Source organism: Chelonia mydas, chromosome 20 (genome assembly GCF_015237465.2).
Source record: "Chelonia mydas isolate rCheMyd1 chromosome 20, rCheMyd1.pri.v2, whole genome shotgun sequence".
Lineage (NCBI taxonomy): Eukaryota > Metazoa > Chordata > Testudines > Cheloniidae > Chelonia > Chelonia mydas.
Genome location: NC_051260.2, coordinates 1,498,404 through 1,514,955, shown reverse-complemented (window position 1 = coordinate 1,514,955; position 16,552 = coordinate 1,498,404). Strand labels below are relative to the sequence as shown.

At 61.5% G+C, this 16,552-nt stretch overlaps 1 protein-coding gene across 1 annotated transcript; it reads right to left on the bottom strand.

Moving 5' to 3' along the window:
• Window positions 1-323: 323 nt before the first annotated feature.
• Window positions 324-7,305, bottom strand: WNT1 (Wnt family member 1). Its single transcript, XM_037884082.2, has 4 exons — window positions 7,205-7,305; window positions 5,080-5,333; window positions 3,121-3,386; window positions 324-1,843 (listed from the first exon to the last, which is right to left on the bottom strand). Exons 1-4 carry the CDS (start codon window positions 7,303-7,305, stop codon window positions 1,355-1,357), a joined length of 1,110 nt encoding a protein of 369 aa, XP_037740010.1. The 3' UTR covers window positions 324-1,354.
• Between the last annotated feature and the right edge of the window lie 9,247 nt (window positions 7,306-16,552).

The following is a 16,552-nucleotide window of genomic DNA, read 5'->3' as shown; positions in this document are numbered from 1 at the left end:
CCCCTCCCTGCTGCGTCACATCGTCACAGGTGGATTCTCCTGGCAGGAGCTTTGGGACTGGACGCAGGTGGCGCTGGGGGAGGGTCCTTGGCTGGGTTACACACGCGCCTGGACGGCACGATCCTAACGGTCCCCTCCAGCCCTAAGATCTTGGAGTCCGTCGTGCCCTGCACCTGGTGTCCTCACTTACACTAGTGCAACGGCCGTGGAAAGTGCTACCAGCTCAGTATGGCAGCGTCTCCCGCGCCCTTTGCACTGGGGTTAATGGCGACATGGCATGCACCCACCCCCACCCCCCAAAATTAAACGCCGTTGGATTGATAAAAATATATCCTTTATTTGCCTCTAGCCCGCTATTAATGAGATCCGTAACAAAGCATTGTTCTTCTTATTTTAATTAGAAACCAAAAGGCCAGGGGAAGAAAATCTTTGTCGAAGGCAGAGGAGAGGGATCGTCTAGGAGACCCACCGGTTGGCAAGGCAAGGCCAGGCGGGTGCTAAGGGCTATAAAACCATTCACAATAAATATTTTATTTACAAAACAAAACTGGCGATTCCGACCACTTCTTCAGTGCACGTTACGTACCAAATTCTCAGCCTTGCTCTGACTGCGCGAGCCAGACCAGCCAACGGTGACTGACCAGCGTTTTCTACCCTGTTCCCGGCACAATGCTCCGAGTCCAAGAAGCAAACGAGCGGCATTTGGTGAGCGTTGTAAACACACGTCCGAGGGGTAATCGCGGGCGCCGGGCGCTTTCCAAGCTGCCTTTGACCTGGCCAGCCCTGCAGCCGGGGGGAGGCTGGGACATCGGATGGCACCGTCTCTGGGCCGCTAACCTGAATCCTGCCCGGGGCTGGGAGTGACTGAGCAGCGTGAAGGTGGGGCTGGGTGTCCCAGGCTGGGGCTCAGTACAGAGGCCAGCGCTGGGCTGGGGAGACCCACCCCCACCTCCCGCAAGGGGCGTTGGCAGAGGACGCGGAGCGGGGAGGGATCCAGGCTGCTGATCCAGCCCTTTTCGCCCACATGCGCCCAGGGATAAGACCCTGCGGGGTGGCGGGGAGGGCACTCGGTTCACCACTGGGTGGGTGGTGATCTCTGCAGGTGGTCCTGGCCTGGAAGAGTTTGGAGGGGTCTGGAGAAGATGCCCCCCCCCACGTCTGCCAGGCCCTCGCCGTTCTCTGGGGCTGGGTCTGCTACCGAGAGGCTCCGGCGTCACGGGGCTGCAGAATCCGGCTGGCAGCAGCTGCTCGGGTGCGGTGCCCTTGCTCGGCGGGATGGGGGCAGGGCCCTGATTTTGATCCCTCCCCAGGGAAGGTCTTTGCCTCTGTGCCCCTCCTCCCGCCTGGCCCCGGCTCACAAGCACTCGTGCAAGACTTGTGTGTTGGTGCAGTTCAAGCAGCTGACGTGGCAGCACCAGTGGAAGGTGCAGTTGCAGCGCTCGGTGACCCTCTGGCTCCGTGTGCGGTAGCCCCGTCCACAGCACAGGAGCTCGCAGCCGCCCAGGGCTGGGGAGGAGCTGTTGCACAAGCGCCCGGCCGTGCCCGCCGGCCCCGTCTTGCCGCTGTAGGTGCAGAAGTTGGGCGACTTCTCGAAGTAGACGAGGTCGTGCGGGGAGGGAGGCTTGTGGGCCGGGTTCTCGGGCTCCAGGTGGGGCCCCTCCACCCGCGAGGCCCGGTTGCTGCCCTTGTTGCCGTAGATGACGCGGGAGGCGCCGTCGAACCGGTCCTTGAGGAAGTCGCCCACCGTGCGGAAGGTGGGGAGCCGCATCCAGCAGGTCTTGACGGTGCAGGAGCCCGACATGCCGTGGCACTTGCACTCCTGCCGCATCTCCGAGAAGACCGTCTGCAAGACAGGCAGGGCACGGTCAGCGCTGCGAGCAGCCTCAGAGCAGTGCCCCGGCGCTGGGCGCTGCCCTGTAGCGGTGCCCAGGTGGGACCCCAGCGCCGTGAGCATCCCCCACGGCGGTGTCCACCGGGGCCTCCGTTACGCATGCGCCCTCCCCGCTAACGCTCGTTAGCCAGCGTCTAGCCGGCCGCGGGAGGCCAGCCAGCTCCGGCGGTTTGCTCTGAGCAGAGCCGTTCTGCCGGGATCACTCTGCAGGCACCGGCCCCTGCCGCGCCCCACCCGCCCCCGCGCTGGAATGCCGAGGCAGCCCGCGGAGGCTCCCAGGACTCCTTTCCAGTGGGGTTTTACTGTAATTAGAGGACCTGGCATCATTTCCTCCCACATGTGCTGGATGCTGGCAGGGCCACGCACAGCAGGACGCCTGGACGAGGAGCCCTGGGTTCGCCCGTCAGAGCTGGTGTGTCCCGGCTCTGCCCCAACCCTGCTCCACCCATCGCGTCTCCACCCTCCCTTCACCGGGCTCCCGCTCTCCCTCCTCCCCTCTGATCGGTCCCGCATCCCCACCCCCCCGAGCTGGGAGTTCGCAGGGGGCAAGGAGGGCGGGACGGGTCCCTCCAGGTCTCTCTGTCCCCTTTGGATGCTGGACAGGGCGCATCTGTCCTCTGCACACGCCCTGCCCTCCGCCCCTCTGCTCAGAGCCTGCGGCAACCGTGGGCCCTCTGCTGATGCCCCCAGGAAGAGAAGCTGCAGGTCAGGAACCTGCCCTGCCCAGAGACTCCTGTAGCCGCCCTCTGAATGCTGGAGCCCATCAGCTCCCTGTCTGCAAAGCAGAGACCACAGGGGCTGGGAAAGAGCCCCAGAAACGACGCTTCTCCCACAGCGCAGACATGCACGGACATGCACAGACATGTACACATGCACACGCATGAACATACACAGACATGCACACACACGGACAAGCATGGACATGCACACGCACGGACATGCACATGCATGCATGCACACACACATAGACATGCACGGACATGCACACACACATACATGGACATGCACGCACACACACAGACATGCAGGTATGCAGGCACGCACATGCATAGACATGCACGGACATGCATGGACATGCGCATACACACACACATGCACAGACACGCACGCACACACATGGACATGCACGGACACGCACATGCACAGACCTGCACACACCGTCTCCCCCCCATGCCTGCGCACCCCCACGTGCCCGTGCACTCACTCGTGCACACTCACACACGCCTCACCATCCGTCCCGCCTCGTTGTTGTGCAGGTTCATCAGGAAGCGCAGGTCCCGCCCCTTCTCGTTGGAATCCACGAACTCGCGCCCGAAGACCCGGCCGAAGTCGACGTTGTCGCTGCAGCCCCCCCAGTGCCAGTCGGGGCCCCCCGGGCCGCGGCGCCGATAGTCACACGTGCAGGACTCGATGGAGCCCTCGGAGCAGGACCGGGCCACGGAGTGGGTGACGCCGGCGCTGGTGATGGCGAAGATGAACGCCGTCTCCCGACAGCCTGGGGGCAGGGAGCCAAAGCATTCAGGGCACCGGCACGGCGTGCGGGCTGACGCGGACCGCCCCGGGGCACAGTCCCGACCCCCTGGGGCTGCAGCCAGCAGGGAGCTGGGCAGGAGCTACAGAGGCCCCAGATGCCTCTGGCAGGGCACCCAAGACACTGGCCACCCACGCAGCAGCAGGCACTTTGCAAAAGGCAGCCCGGCTGCGGGGGCGGTGGGGGGGCAGAGAGGACAGGGGCTCACTCCAGAGGCAGGCGGGGAGTGTGGGGGCTGGGCCAGGCCAGGCCTGGGTCACTTTGTCTCCCCGCAGTACCGTGGGGCTGGCTCGCCCGGTGTCCGGGCAGCCCAGGTAACACACCTGGGACCAGCTCGGGGAAGCTCCCTCGAGGGGTGAAGGGGGAAACGAAAGGTGTGTTTGCACCTGCGGCCAGGTTCGTTCGCATACTGCGCTCCCTGGCTCCCCCTAGTGGTGGTGAGGGGGAACTGAGGGGGATCCTCCTGGCCGCCAGGTGGAAGGGGCAGGTGGCAGGAAGTTGCAGCTCTTGCTGTGGATCCACAGGAAGGGGGGCCGGGGCGGGGGTCCCTGTGCAGGTGAGGAGGGGGTGATGACGAGCTTGGCTTTGGGGGAGGGGCTGCAGCCATCCTGGGGGATTGCAGCAGGGAGCTGGGTGGGGAGGCGCGGGTGGGGGAGAGGCAGGATGGAGGGGGCATGGAGGCAATTGCAGGGGAGCATGCTGGGCTTGCGGGGGAGACCCAGCGTTCGGGGAGCACCTGACGGGCTGGGGATGGCAGAGGGCTGTGCCTGGCCCCCCAGGCGCTCCGGGGTCACCCCGGCTTCCCCAGGCCAAGCTCGGCCTTTGCTTGTTTGTTTTCCTCCTGCTGAAGCTGGCTGGGTCTCAGGTCCCCGGGGACCCATGTGTTTGTGAGAGGGAGAGAAAATGACCCGGAAAGGCAGGGGCCAGGGGAGCCGGCTCGCAGGGCGGGATTTCTGCCTTAGAAAGGAGCCCCACGGCCCCTCTTCCCCCCGGGGTCAGCGGCTCTTTCACCCTGGCAGAGGTGACATTAGCTCTGCCCTTTGTGGGGGGGTGCGACTGAGTTCCCCCACACGCCACAGAGGGGCAACAGTGTTATCGTGGGCTTGGGCCCGTCGCGCCGGGCGCTGCTCAGGGAGCTCCCAGTCTAGGCGAGGGGCGGGAGGGGAAGGTGGCAGAGCCGGGATGGAGCCCAGGAGCCCGGGGGGCCCAGTTCAGGCCCATCCACTGGGCCACGGGGCCGTAGTTTGGAAAGGCGTTTTTAAAAGCGCTGAACGAAGGCTGGCACCCCCCGAGCAGAGGAGTCGCCCCGCTGGATGGCCAGGGGCTGCTCTGGGCGTGTGGGCCTGAGGCCCTGCCGAGCCCTGGCTGCCAGCCCCGGGGGGATTCCCACGGAATTCCAGAGCCGGGGAGGGGAATCCCCTGGGCAGGCCCCGCTCAGGGAAGGAGAGGTGACAAACACGTCACCCATCTGGCCAATTGTGTGACACAGGGAGGTGGGAGGGGGGACACAATGCATGGGGGGGGCATGTGACCCACGAGGCCTGGCATGCAGTGGGAGGGGCCCTCAGCGCCTGGGTGTGCCTGCCCTAGCACCTGCTCTGCCTCAGTTTCCCCCTCATCTCGGCCAAGGTCACTGCTGGGGCCCCTGCAGCCTCACCCCGGTTGACGATCTTGCCGAAGATGTGGGGCCCCTGGGTGGTGGGGCAGTTCCAGCGGCGGTTGCGGAACTGCCACTTGCACTCCTTGATGGCGCTCTGCAGGCCGCTGCTGATGCTGTGCAGGATCCCGGGGTTCTGGCGGATCAGCTTGCGCTGCTTGCGGCTCAGCAGCTGCAGGCTGGGGTCCAGCACCAGCTGCACGTTCCTGGAGTCCGTCAGCAGGTTGGTGGACGAGGCCACGTTGATGATGCCCCTGCGGACAGCGGGGCAGAGGATAAGGCGCCACGTCGCAGCCCAACCGAGCGGCAGTGAGCAGCGCAGCCCCTGGCCAGGGCAACACTCAGCTCAGCGGGACACTTGGGGTCCTGGCTCACTTAACCTCACTCCCCTCCCAGCGCAGGGGATGGAACCCCGGAGTCCTGGCTCCCAGCCCCCTACTCTGACCACTTAACCTCACTCCCCTCCCAGCGCGGGGGATGGAACCCCGGAGTCCTGGCTCCCAGCCCCCCTGCTCTGACCACTTAACCTCACTCCCCTCCCAGCGCGGGGGATGGAACCCCGGAGTCCTGGCTCCCAGCCCCCTGCTTTGACCACTTAACCTCACTCCCCTCCCAGATCCAAGGGGTAGAACACCTGCCCTAACCAGGACATTCAGCCAGTGCGTGGGTGAGGGAAAAGCTCAGACACGGCACCAGAGGCAGGCTCCAGGTATGGGCAGAGCCCTGGGTTCCCAGCTCCGGGATGCCAGGGCGCGGAGTGCCGGCTCCAGGTGGCTCTACGTCCTGATCGGCTGCGCTCTGGAGAGGCCTGTTTCACGGTCAAGGGCTGCAGCACCCGCCCGCTCCAGCCCTAAATCAGCCTGACAGGCCTGGACTAGGCAGTAATTAAAACAAGAGCAGAGAGAAGCCACCCCCAGAGCCGGCCGGTGAGGGGAAGGAGCTGCCCCCCCCACCATCCCAGCAACGGCAGGGTTGGGAGTACCCTGTGGGGACTGCTCTCCAGCACGAGTGTGCGTCCGCCGGCGTGTGTGTGGGGGGGTAGAACAGAACCGAATGCACTCCCCCACCCACCCATCCCCACACATCCCGCGCTGCAGCTGACGATCCCAGCCCACGCTGGCACTGCACCGTAAGCACCGACACACAACAGACAAACACATACCTGTGGCCCATATTATATGGCATAGATGTGGGTATGTGTCTCTTTGTGTGTATACACATAAGCTATTGCATAGCAATATATACCAGCTGATGTGTGCGTGTGTGTGTGTGTGTGTGTGTGTGTGTGTGCGTGTGCATGTGTGTGTACACGTCGTGTGAAATGTCAGTGCAGGGCTTGCAGCTTGAGGCTCCACGCTCGCAGAGGGGAGGCAGAACGAGACTGCACGCCGAGGTGCGGTTTGTCCTGGAGAGTGTGGGGAGGAGTGTAGGTGTCTATACGGCGAGCGTGTGTAGCCAGACTATTCCTGTGATAGTGTCTAGCACGGGCTCAGGGCCTGTCGCACCGGCACTGTAAACACGCAACGTAAAGACAGTCCCTGCTCCAAACCGTCTCTGTAGAATTAGCCCAAGCCGTTGTGTACGCCAGCCCGTGCCTGTCTGTGTGCAGCACCGTCCACAGCTGTGTGTGGGGACGAACGGGTGGCTGGCTAGCTTAGCGGGGTGTCTGTGGGGAAGTTACAGCAAGTTCCATCAGTAACTGCCCCCCACCCCACCCCACCCCACCCCACGATGGACAGAGGAGCACAGCGAAGGGCAAACAAATTGGGTTGTAAATATAAAAATCTGTCTACAGGAAAAAGAAAAAAGACAGGAGGGCCAGGTGTGCTGGGGTTGGATGAAACACCCTGGGTCCAAGCCCCTTGGATGGTGCCTTTTCTCATCAACACAGAGTATCATTATTCTTTCATCCTTAGAAGCAAACACCTGAGTTCTTGAAATTTCTCCCCAGCCATCTCCAGATGCTGTGGAGAGCAGCTGCGTTCCCTCCTGCCCTGAGAGCAGCCCCCTCTCTGCACTTGTCTGCTGGATTTCTCTCTCCCTCCACGGCTGTTCCATTCGCAAAAGGAGAATGACCAGAGCTAGGATTCCTGAAATGGATATAAAGGCAAAAGCAGAGACTTACCACCATCTCCCACTGTTATTCACCGCCAGAGTGTTGGAAAGAGACGAAAATGCCAAAACCCACAATGTCTTAAACCCTAAAATTAATGCCACAGGTCTCATTGTTTTGGCAGCAGGGCAGTGTCTCGTATAAAACTTCCCGAGAGTAGTTTGTCTGGACACAAAAAATTATAGCTCTAGAAAGTCTTGTTGCAAGGAGAATCCTACAACAAATGCTTTGGCTTAATCGTTTCTCTCTCGATAGCTATATCCACATCCACACGGCGCGCAAGAAAGACGGGGTGTCTGTGGATATGGCTGTATAGAAATCTATAGATCTAGAAATCTATGTATAGAAACTCAAACCCTAAAAATAGAATCTAAATAAAAAGTCATGTCACAGTTGAGTTTGCAGCAGTGTTGGCATCCTCAGAAATATGAAAATGCTGGAGGAAAGGCTCCAATCTTCTGGTTTCTGGCAGCCTCTTAGAGATGATTCCCCCAGAGAGGAATTAGACCACTAGGGGAAAAAGTTTGATGGTCTACGGCTGCTGTTGCGTGCTTAGCATCCTCCAGCCATCTCCAATGCCTCGGAGAGCCCCTTCCTTCTTATAGAGGCAGTGAGGTGGGTCTCTGTGGAACGGTACATCTGTGTAGGATCCAGGCTGTGTTCTCACGCTAACAATGGGAAGTGGAAGAGACGCATCACTTCTTACGGGGCAGCCCGCGCCGGGGCTATCTGGCCATCTGACTGTCCATCACTCGGGTTGAGATTAATTCTGTCAAGTGTCCAGGCTCTGTAAATCCATCGGTTCCTCCAAAACCCTTCTCTGCATGGGAGCAAATCCAGATCAGGGGGACGAGTGTTCGTGTCTGTCACTCACACGCCCCCCCCACCCCACCCCACCCCACCCCCCTGCCCCTCTCCTAGCCAGCTCCTGGCTGAGTCCGGGAGGTTTCTTCCAACTCGTTTTCCCCAGAGGTCCCCAAAGCGACCATGACCTTAGAAGCAGGAGAGTTTGGAGTAAAGGGTTGACACTATCCCAAGGGAAATCTGAGTCCAGAGGTGAGGGGTGCCAGGGAGGGGGGCCAGAGCTAAGATCCCCCAGCAGGAGAAGGGGTCTCCAGGCTGGGTCCAGGTCCCCCTGCTGAGACTGGCTGGGGATCAGCCGTGCCATGGCCTGCTGGTGGGGTCCTGCTGCTTCATGCTGCCCGTCTCTCCGGGACTGCTGCGCTCAGAGCAACGCTTGGGGCTCCAGTGGCCACATTTGGCTTCCGAATGCTCCTGAGGCTTCTGCGGCAGCTTCGTTCCCACTCTGATTTCGCTCCCCTCTTGGCTGCTCTTTGCCAGACGTCATCCTGCGTGTGTGCTTGGCTTGGCAGCATTTACTGTGTCCTTTCACCACATGGGGCTGGCGGTCGAGGCAGAAGCTCGGGGAGATAAAAACTGAGCAAGTCCCATCCCCGGCAACCAGATGTAGCAAATTAACGACACAGCAGCTAATGGGCTGGAGCTGGGGTTTTCCATCCCATCTTCCGAGACCTCCCCGAACGGGAGTTCCGGGCTGGAGAGAGAAGCATTGAGGGGTTTGCCTAAGGGGAAAAAAAATAAATCAAACTTTGGCATTGGGGACAACCCCTGTGGCCGGGCTGGGACCCTGCGTGGCCCTGCCTCAGACAGGTGGCCAGAGGGCACATGGGAACGGTGCCCACCACTGGTAGCTAATGGAAAGCGGGGCCTGGAAGGGCCAGATAAAGCCAGGGGCAGCCAAAGGTTTTGTTCTTGGCCTGCACCCCTCTCCTGGAGAGCCGTCTCTCTCTGGCTGGCACTGTGCACCCCCCGAACGCTCGCTCTCGCCCTGTGGCTCCACATCACCCGCCGAGGATCAGACCCCAGCTGGAATAGTCTGGACCCTCCTCCATATCTGGCGGTGCCCGTAGACGCGGGTCTCCGCCTGAAGGGCCATGGTCTCCCCTGTGTAAGTTGTAGGTGATACCTGTGCCGTGTGTGGACGCACGCTCGCCCTGGGACTGACACCCAGCCGGGGCCACGCTCCTCCCAAGTGACTTTCTTGTCGTCCGCGGTGTTGAACCAGGGATGTGTTTGGTCTCAAATGAAGCTGGCCCCAGGGGGGTGAAGAGGAGGGGAGAGCAGAACCCCCACCCCTTAGACACCCCGCAGGGGCTGGGTGGGAGCAGGGCTCCGATGACGCACACACACAGATGGGCACCCTGTAGCACTGCCCCCCTGCCCCGAACCCAGAGCGAGCGGGACGTGTGCAAGCAGCTGGAGTCCCATCAGCAATAGGGTTTGTACGTCATGAGCCTCACCCCTGCAGGGCAGGACACGTCCACCCCAATGGGTTCCCCCAGAGGGCTAAGGGGTGTGGTGAGCGGGAGGGGCAGGCGCTGAGGAGAGGAGAGAAAACAGGGTGAGCCCGAGTGCCATTAGCCTTGTCCTGTGGTCGGGCTCCAACTCGCAACCCCTGGCTCCTCTGTCCAGGTTTGTGGGTCTCAGCTAATCCGATGTGGGCATTTGTCTCCGCTTCAGAATCAAGGTGCCTCACCACCACCACCCCCTTCCTTGGCCTCAAGAGCAGCCGGATCGGGCCCTTTATGAGCGCAGTGACTGGTCTCCTCGGCACAGCTAGACTGGGGGGACTCACGCACGGCTTTACGGTTCAAAGAGAGGCTGGGGGTTTTGCAGACTTGGGGGGCTACGTTCACGTTATTTGCCCTAACTGGGTGCCCCCCGCTGCCGGCGGGGAGCCGCTGGGAGCAGCGTGTAGGAGGTAATATTTCCAGCCTGCGGGCCGCCCACGAGGCCTCCGGCTGTCAGCGATCAGGGCCCCTCGCGGGGCCTAACGCGGCTGCTGTCCGGGGCGCGCACCTGTCACTGTACCCCGCTGGGGCGTCAATCCCTGCCCCGTCTCACACGGGCACATGCCCAGCCCCACCCTGCCTCTGAGGCCCCCACAAAGTCCTGCACGTTCCCAGTCCTGGTTGGACCCCCTTCGGCCTCCCCGTGGGCCGGACGCAGGCGAGCGGCCGGGGGAACTGACCAGGCCGCCACGGGCAGCGCTGCCAGACAGAGAGAGAGAGAGACACACACACACCCCTTTACACACACACACACACACACACACACACCTTTACACACACACACACACACACCCCTTTTCGGCACCCCCTTGCCCCAGCCTGTGCGCTGGGCTAGCAGGGTGCTGTTCCAGGTCTGGCCAGCAGGGGCCGCTGCTGGCTTGGCTATAGCCATGGGGCTGGGAGTGGGGCGGGCAGGTGCCAGCCCGGCCGGCCCCAGCCAGCGATGGGGGGCTGCGGGGGGGAGGGGGCTGCCGGGGTGGGGATTCTCCACCGGGAAAAAGAAAAAAGCCCCCCAGGTCCCGTCCCCCCATCCCCCCCCCGTGGTGAGCGCACGGGGGGCTGGGGAGCTGCTGGGCGAGCCCCCAGCCACAGAGGGCAGGGGACGGGGCTGGGGATTTGTCAGAAGAGATGGGCCCTGTGGGGAAGGGGAGAGCGAGAGAGATGATGGATGGATGAGGTGGGGAGGGGGAGGTAGGGGGATGGATGGATGAGGTAGGTAGGGGGTGGGGGGATGGAGGAGGGGGTAGAAGGGGTTGGGGAGGAGGGATGAGGTAGGAAGGGGGTGGGGGGATGGATGAGTTGGGGAGGGAGTGGGGGAGGGGGGAGATAGAGGAGGTGGGGGGATGGATGAGGTGGGTAGAGTGTGGGGATGCATGAGGTGGATGGGGGGTGGGGAGGAGGGGGTAGAGGGGTGGGGGCAGGGAGGAGGTGGATAGGGGGTGAGGAGGAGGGAGGAGGTGGGGGTGGGGGGGATGGATGAGGTGCGTAGGGGGGGTGGGGGGAGGGAGGAGGTGGGTAGCGGGTGGGGGGGATTGGGGAGGGGGGAGATAGAGGAGGTGGGGAGGGAGGTGAGGGGGATGGATGTGGAGGAGGGGGGAGATAGAGGGTGAGGGGGATTGGGGAGGGTGAGATAGAGAAGGAGGGGAGGAAGGTGGGGAGGATGGATGGGGAGGGGGGAGATAGAGGCGGGTGGGGGGATGGATGAGGTGGGGGGAGGGAGGGAGGGAAGAGGTGGGTAGTGGGTGGGGGGATTGGGGATGAGGTGGGTGGTGGGGGGGGAGGGATGAGGTGGGTAGCGGGTGGGGGGGATTGGGGAGGGGGGAGATAGAGGAGGGAGGTGGGGGGGATTGGGGAGGGGGGAGATAGAGGAGGGTGGGGGGATAGATGAGATGGGGAGGGGGTAGGACAGTGGCTGACGGGTCTCTATGGCAGTGGATTGCTGGGTGGCAGAGTTTGTCCATGGCTGTCCCCCGCCCCCAGTGGACCAGGGGGGCACGGACACCCTTGTTAGCCCCCCCACAGGCCTGCAGCCCATGCGGCTGCCCCCTGGCTGGGCTGGGCCCCGTCCCGTGCCCACGCTTGGCTCCAGGCGGTGCTGGGAGCTCTGGACTGGGCGCTGAACCTGGGTTTAGTGGGCTGTGAAATGAGCCGTGCTCGGGCCCCGCTGCTTGGCCGCCTCCAGCCCCCCAGGCCTAATCCCCAGCCCCTGCGTTTCCCCGGGTCAGCCATGCGCGCGGGATGGATTAGCCCGGCTCAGTCCCTTTACTGCCTGGAAATGGCCCTTTCTTCTCACGCGCCCGGAGAGGGGCATTGATCCCTTCAGTTCAATGGCAGACAAAGCCCAGGGGCCGAGCCTGCTGCTGCTGTGGGGGGAGCCCCCCACCCCTCCCACAGTGACCCTCACTTCCTCCCCATACAGGGAACTCTGCTCCCCAGGTCCTTCAGAGACACCCCCCCCCGAGGGGCCCACTCTCTCCAGCCTCATGGACCCCCAGCCTGCCCTGCTCCCCCCAGAGCACAGGGGGCCTCACTTGAGTCCCCTTGCCCCAGGCAGGGATCAGGGCCCCAGCACATGACAGTCCATCCCCCCTCGCTCCTGAGCCCCAACTCTGGGGGGCTCTGGGCTGAACCCTTCCAGCCATAACTTCCCTTTGGCAGCAGCAGCAGCCCCTCCCCCGGGTCCCTTTGTGCTGTGGCTCCTTATGGGAGTCGGGGGAGATGGTTTAACGGTGGGGCCAGATTCCTTCTGCCGCAGTTTGCTGCATCTCCGCTAGGGGGCAGAGAGGCTGGCGTGCAGACCCCCACCCCCAGGGTTACAGCAGCATACGGCCAGGTGGGACTTTACCCCCCTCGGGACACAGCCGGGGAGGACGCCCCAGGAGGGTGCTCCTATCCCAGCAGGAGGGGGCCTTTTGCTGGTTTAAGCGCACAAGGCTTTGGGAGAGGATTACAGGTATAACTTCCAGTGTAGCCTGACCCAGGTACTATGGAAGAACCAGGACTTGAACGCGGGTCTCCCACATGCCAGGTTAGCGTCTTACCCACTGGACTGTCCTGCCGCCCTACCTCAGTACCCCCCACCCCCTTCAAAAAAATATCCCCACAGCCTCCATGCTAGTCTCTGCTCCTTTTCCTCAGTGGCTGGACTGGCGGGTCTCTCTCCGCGGGGAGGGAGAACCCAGCGGTGCTGGACAGGCAGGGCGGTGGGGCATGGAGAGACACCGCAGGGGCAGGGAAGGGACTTTCCGTGGCTGGGGTAATTGTTGCAAGGAGCCGGAGGGAGTGGGAGGGAAGACATGGGGGGTGTGGTGTGAGATTTAATGTTTTAAAAACTAAGGAAATTAAATGCTCAAAAATTTTGTCAATGCAGAGTTAAGGTTGCCCAACGCCGTCACCTGGGCACCTTCCACAGCGTGGAGCATGGCTAACTGCGAACCTCTGAAACCCAGGAGAGTTAAGGGCCACACTCCTCCTGCAACACCACCTTAACTCTGCCCTCTGAGTGCGGCAACCAGCCTGTTACTGGGCAGAGTTCCTCTGGGCAGCGTCCGCTGGCTCCTTGGACAGCTCTGAGGAGCAATGGGCACTGTCCGGGGTTCTCTGCTCGGTGTCCCCCTCTGGATGAACCTGTGACCTTCACTCCTGACCCTGTTGTTCATTAGTTGTCCCCCGCTTTCATTTGGCTCCCGGGTCCAGTGGTCCCTCCTGCAAGGCTGTGGGAGGGCCTCTAGATGGGCCCGCCCACTGCCCAGGTTTTCCAATAAAGCCCCCTTGGTGGGGAAATGGGGCCAGCTGCACCTGTGTGAAAATTACCTGCCTCCCAGCTGGAGAGGCAGGATTAATGGGGCCAGGTATTACCCTGAAGAGCACCTGGGCCTTATAAAAAGGGCTGGAGCCATTGAGTAGGGCAGGAGCTAATTTCAGGAGGTAGACTGGACTATGCTGTTGGGGGCAGTGGGGATCTGGTGGGGAGGAAGCCCTGGGAAGCTGGGCTCAGCAACCTGAGCAAAGCAGAGCTCAGAGGGAGCCCTGGAGGAGGCCAGTGACCTTTGGGTGGTTTGGCTTTTTGTTGGACTCCTGGGCCCCTGGAAGGGGCCTGCACTGGAAAGATGAGCTGGCTGAGGGCTTGGACACTGGTGCACCTCGGTCTCCTGTTCTTGGCCTGTGACACACAAGAGTCCAGCCTGCCTGGGCCGTGAGGCTTTGCTCTTGTTTCGGTTGTTGGGCAGCGGTTCCCCACCTATTTACGGTTGTGGGCTGCAGTGTGTTATGTGGGCTGCATCCCATAATACCTCTCTGGCCCTGAGGATGTCACATGGGCCGCAGCTCTGGGCGGATCGGGCCGCAAGTGGGCTGCAGGGTGAGAACCACTGGAGTAGGGTGTGGGTGCTGGGAGGTCAGGCTCTGTGGTCTGGTGAGACCTTCTGGCCTTCAGCTCTGACCGGGGATGCTCAGCTCCCAGAGGTCCTCACTACGCTGCTCGGCAAGACCCCTCGCGCGTGTGGCGCTCAGCCCTGGAAAGGGGTGTCCATGCCCCCGCATGGCACTTGTGCACCTCTCCTCGTGTCACGGTCGTGGGTCCAATTAATTCTGCGCCATGCGACGGCTCCCGCGGTGCGGGCGGGCGGGTGGAGCGTGGGTGGCGAGAGGCTGCCACTCAGTGCCGTGAAACACCACGCTCCCCACCACATGCACTTAGTCCCTCCTCACTCTGACTTGTTGCCAATTTAGACACTTTAGGGTCATAGGATCATGGGGTCTGACCTCCTGTACATTGCAGGCCGGAGAGTTTCAGCTGCTTTCCCCTGTAGCGAGCTTAACTTGGGTTTGACTAAAGTATCTTCCCTTCCAGCCAAGCAGCGGGGCTGGACCGGACGACACCCAGAGCCAGGCCTGCAGAAGGGTATTTCACTCACTTTTTTTCCCCCTTGGATGCTGATCTCGGCCTGCCCGAAGGTTCTGGGGGAGCCCCCTCCTATGTCTATCGAGCATTACTAAAGCTTTGCCCGTGTGACACATACAGGAGCGGAGAGGATGTTGTGCCAGGCACTGACACACAGCTGCTGGCCATATTTGCACTGGGCCAGTGCTGCTGTTTGCATTTATCGTTTTGTGTCTCTGGTATTGTGCTTTAGCTATTGAGTTGTCTGTTACGTGCATGTATGTCCCCTCTCCTGGGAACACCCCTTGTGCTGACCCAGTCCTGGGGCTCTGGCCAGCCCGCGGGGGCAGAGGGGTGGTGCTGCAGGGGTAGCATGTACCTTAACCCTTCGTCCAGAGGTTTAGGGTTAGCTGCTGTCTGCGTTCAGGGAAGGCACAGGACAGCGCTGGGCAACCTTAACTCTGCAGTTAATAGATTGTAAGCCTGGTTTCCTTCTCTTGTACCCGGTGAGATGATCGAAGCTGTGAAGAATCTTTAAACCCTCTCTGCTGCTGTCCGTGTCTCTTCGGCGTCTCATAGCCCAGGGCCGCGATAGCCGAATGGTGGAAGCACCCGGGCAGGGACACCAGTGCCAGGTGCCCCAAGCTCGGCAGGGCTGCACTTCGCACCCACTCTGCTCTGCTGTAAATCTCCGTGCAGGGAGATGGGAGGTAGGGCCAGGCTGCCCCCCTCCCAGCTGGGATAGCAACTTATCTGTCCCCCCTTTGCTCCCTCTCATTATCCTGCTCCCTGCAGCACCTCCTACAGGCTGGAGCAGTGCAATGACCTAGCCCCCAGCAGGATTCATTCCAGGGCCCCTGCCTGCTCTGGGTCATGGGCTCCGCCCCCCCCAGCAGATCTCTCCAGAACCGGTTAAACATTAACGGCTCCCACAGAGCCTAGGGGAATTTCACGCTGTCCTAGCGAGTTCAGACAGATTCGCTCCAGTGCGGAGATGCCTGGAATTCAAGAGAACCGGAGGCTCGCGCCTGCCCGGGCATCTGTCCATGGAAGAGTTTGCACATGCGCTCGCACTTGTTGCTGTGTGTCGGGCCCGGGGTGGGGAGACCCTCGGCGGGCGGGCAGAGCTGGGCTGCCAGGGGCAGTTCTGGAGTGAGCCATGGATCAACAAGGCTTGAGCTAGTGACAGAGGCCGCATGGGAAAGGACACTGCAAGGCCGCGATCAGCCAAGGGCACCCCGGCTGTAGCGCAGAGCCAGGGAGCCACCGCTCCCAACTTAGTGGGGCCACTGGCCAATGGACGTGCTAAGGGAGCACTCAAGGAAGACAAGGCTGTTGCGGAGAATCTAAAAGGATTCTTTGCATCGGTCTTCACCGCAGAGGACATGCGGGAGATTCCCACTCCTGAGCCGTTCTTATTTGGTGACAAACCTGAGGAACTGTCCCAGATTGAGGTGTCAGTAGAGGAGGTTTGGAACAAATTGGTACATTAAACAGTAATAAGTCACCTGGACCAGGTGGGATTAACCCAAGAGTTCTGACCGAACTCGGGTATGAAATTGCAGAACTAACAACTGTGGGATGCAACCTATCGCTTAAATCAGCCTCTGGCCTGGGGGGGGATAGCTAATGGGATGCAGATTATTAAAAAGGGCTCCAGAGGCAATGCTGGCGATTGCAAGCTGGGAAGCCTGACTTCAGTACCAGGTAAATGAGTAGAAACTACAGTAAAGAACAGAAGGATCAGACACTCGGATGAACACAGTATGTTGGGGAAGAGTCCGCACGGCTATTGTAAAGGGAAATCCTGCCTCACCAATCTATTTGAATTCTCTGAGGCTGTCAACAAACATGGACAAAGGGGATCCAGCTGCCTCCCACCTCCTGGGGTTGGTCATTTGGCTCAAGTGTCTGAGGTCTGGGTGTGGATGAAACCTGCTGAGAACCCGTGGGCAAGATGGCATGTAGAGCATGTGCAGATTTGGGGGGGAGGGCTGCATGCAAGGGTACCGGTGACTGGTACAAGTGCCTGTGTATTTGTTTGCATTCACGTCTTTCAGTTGCAGCAGCGGGTGCTAGCAGCTGGGACCTGCCGGGTCCCCATCA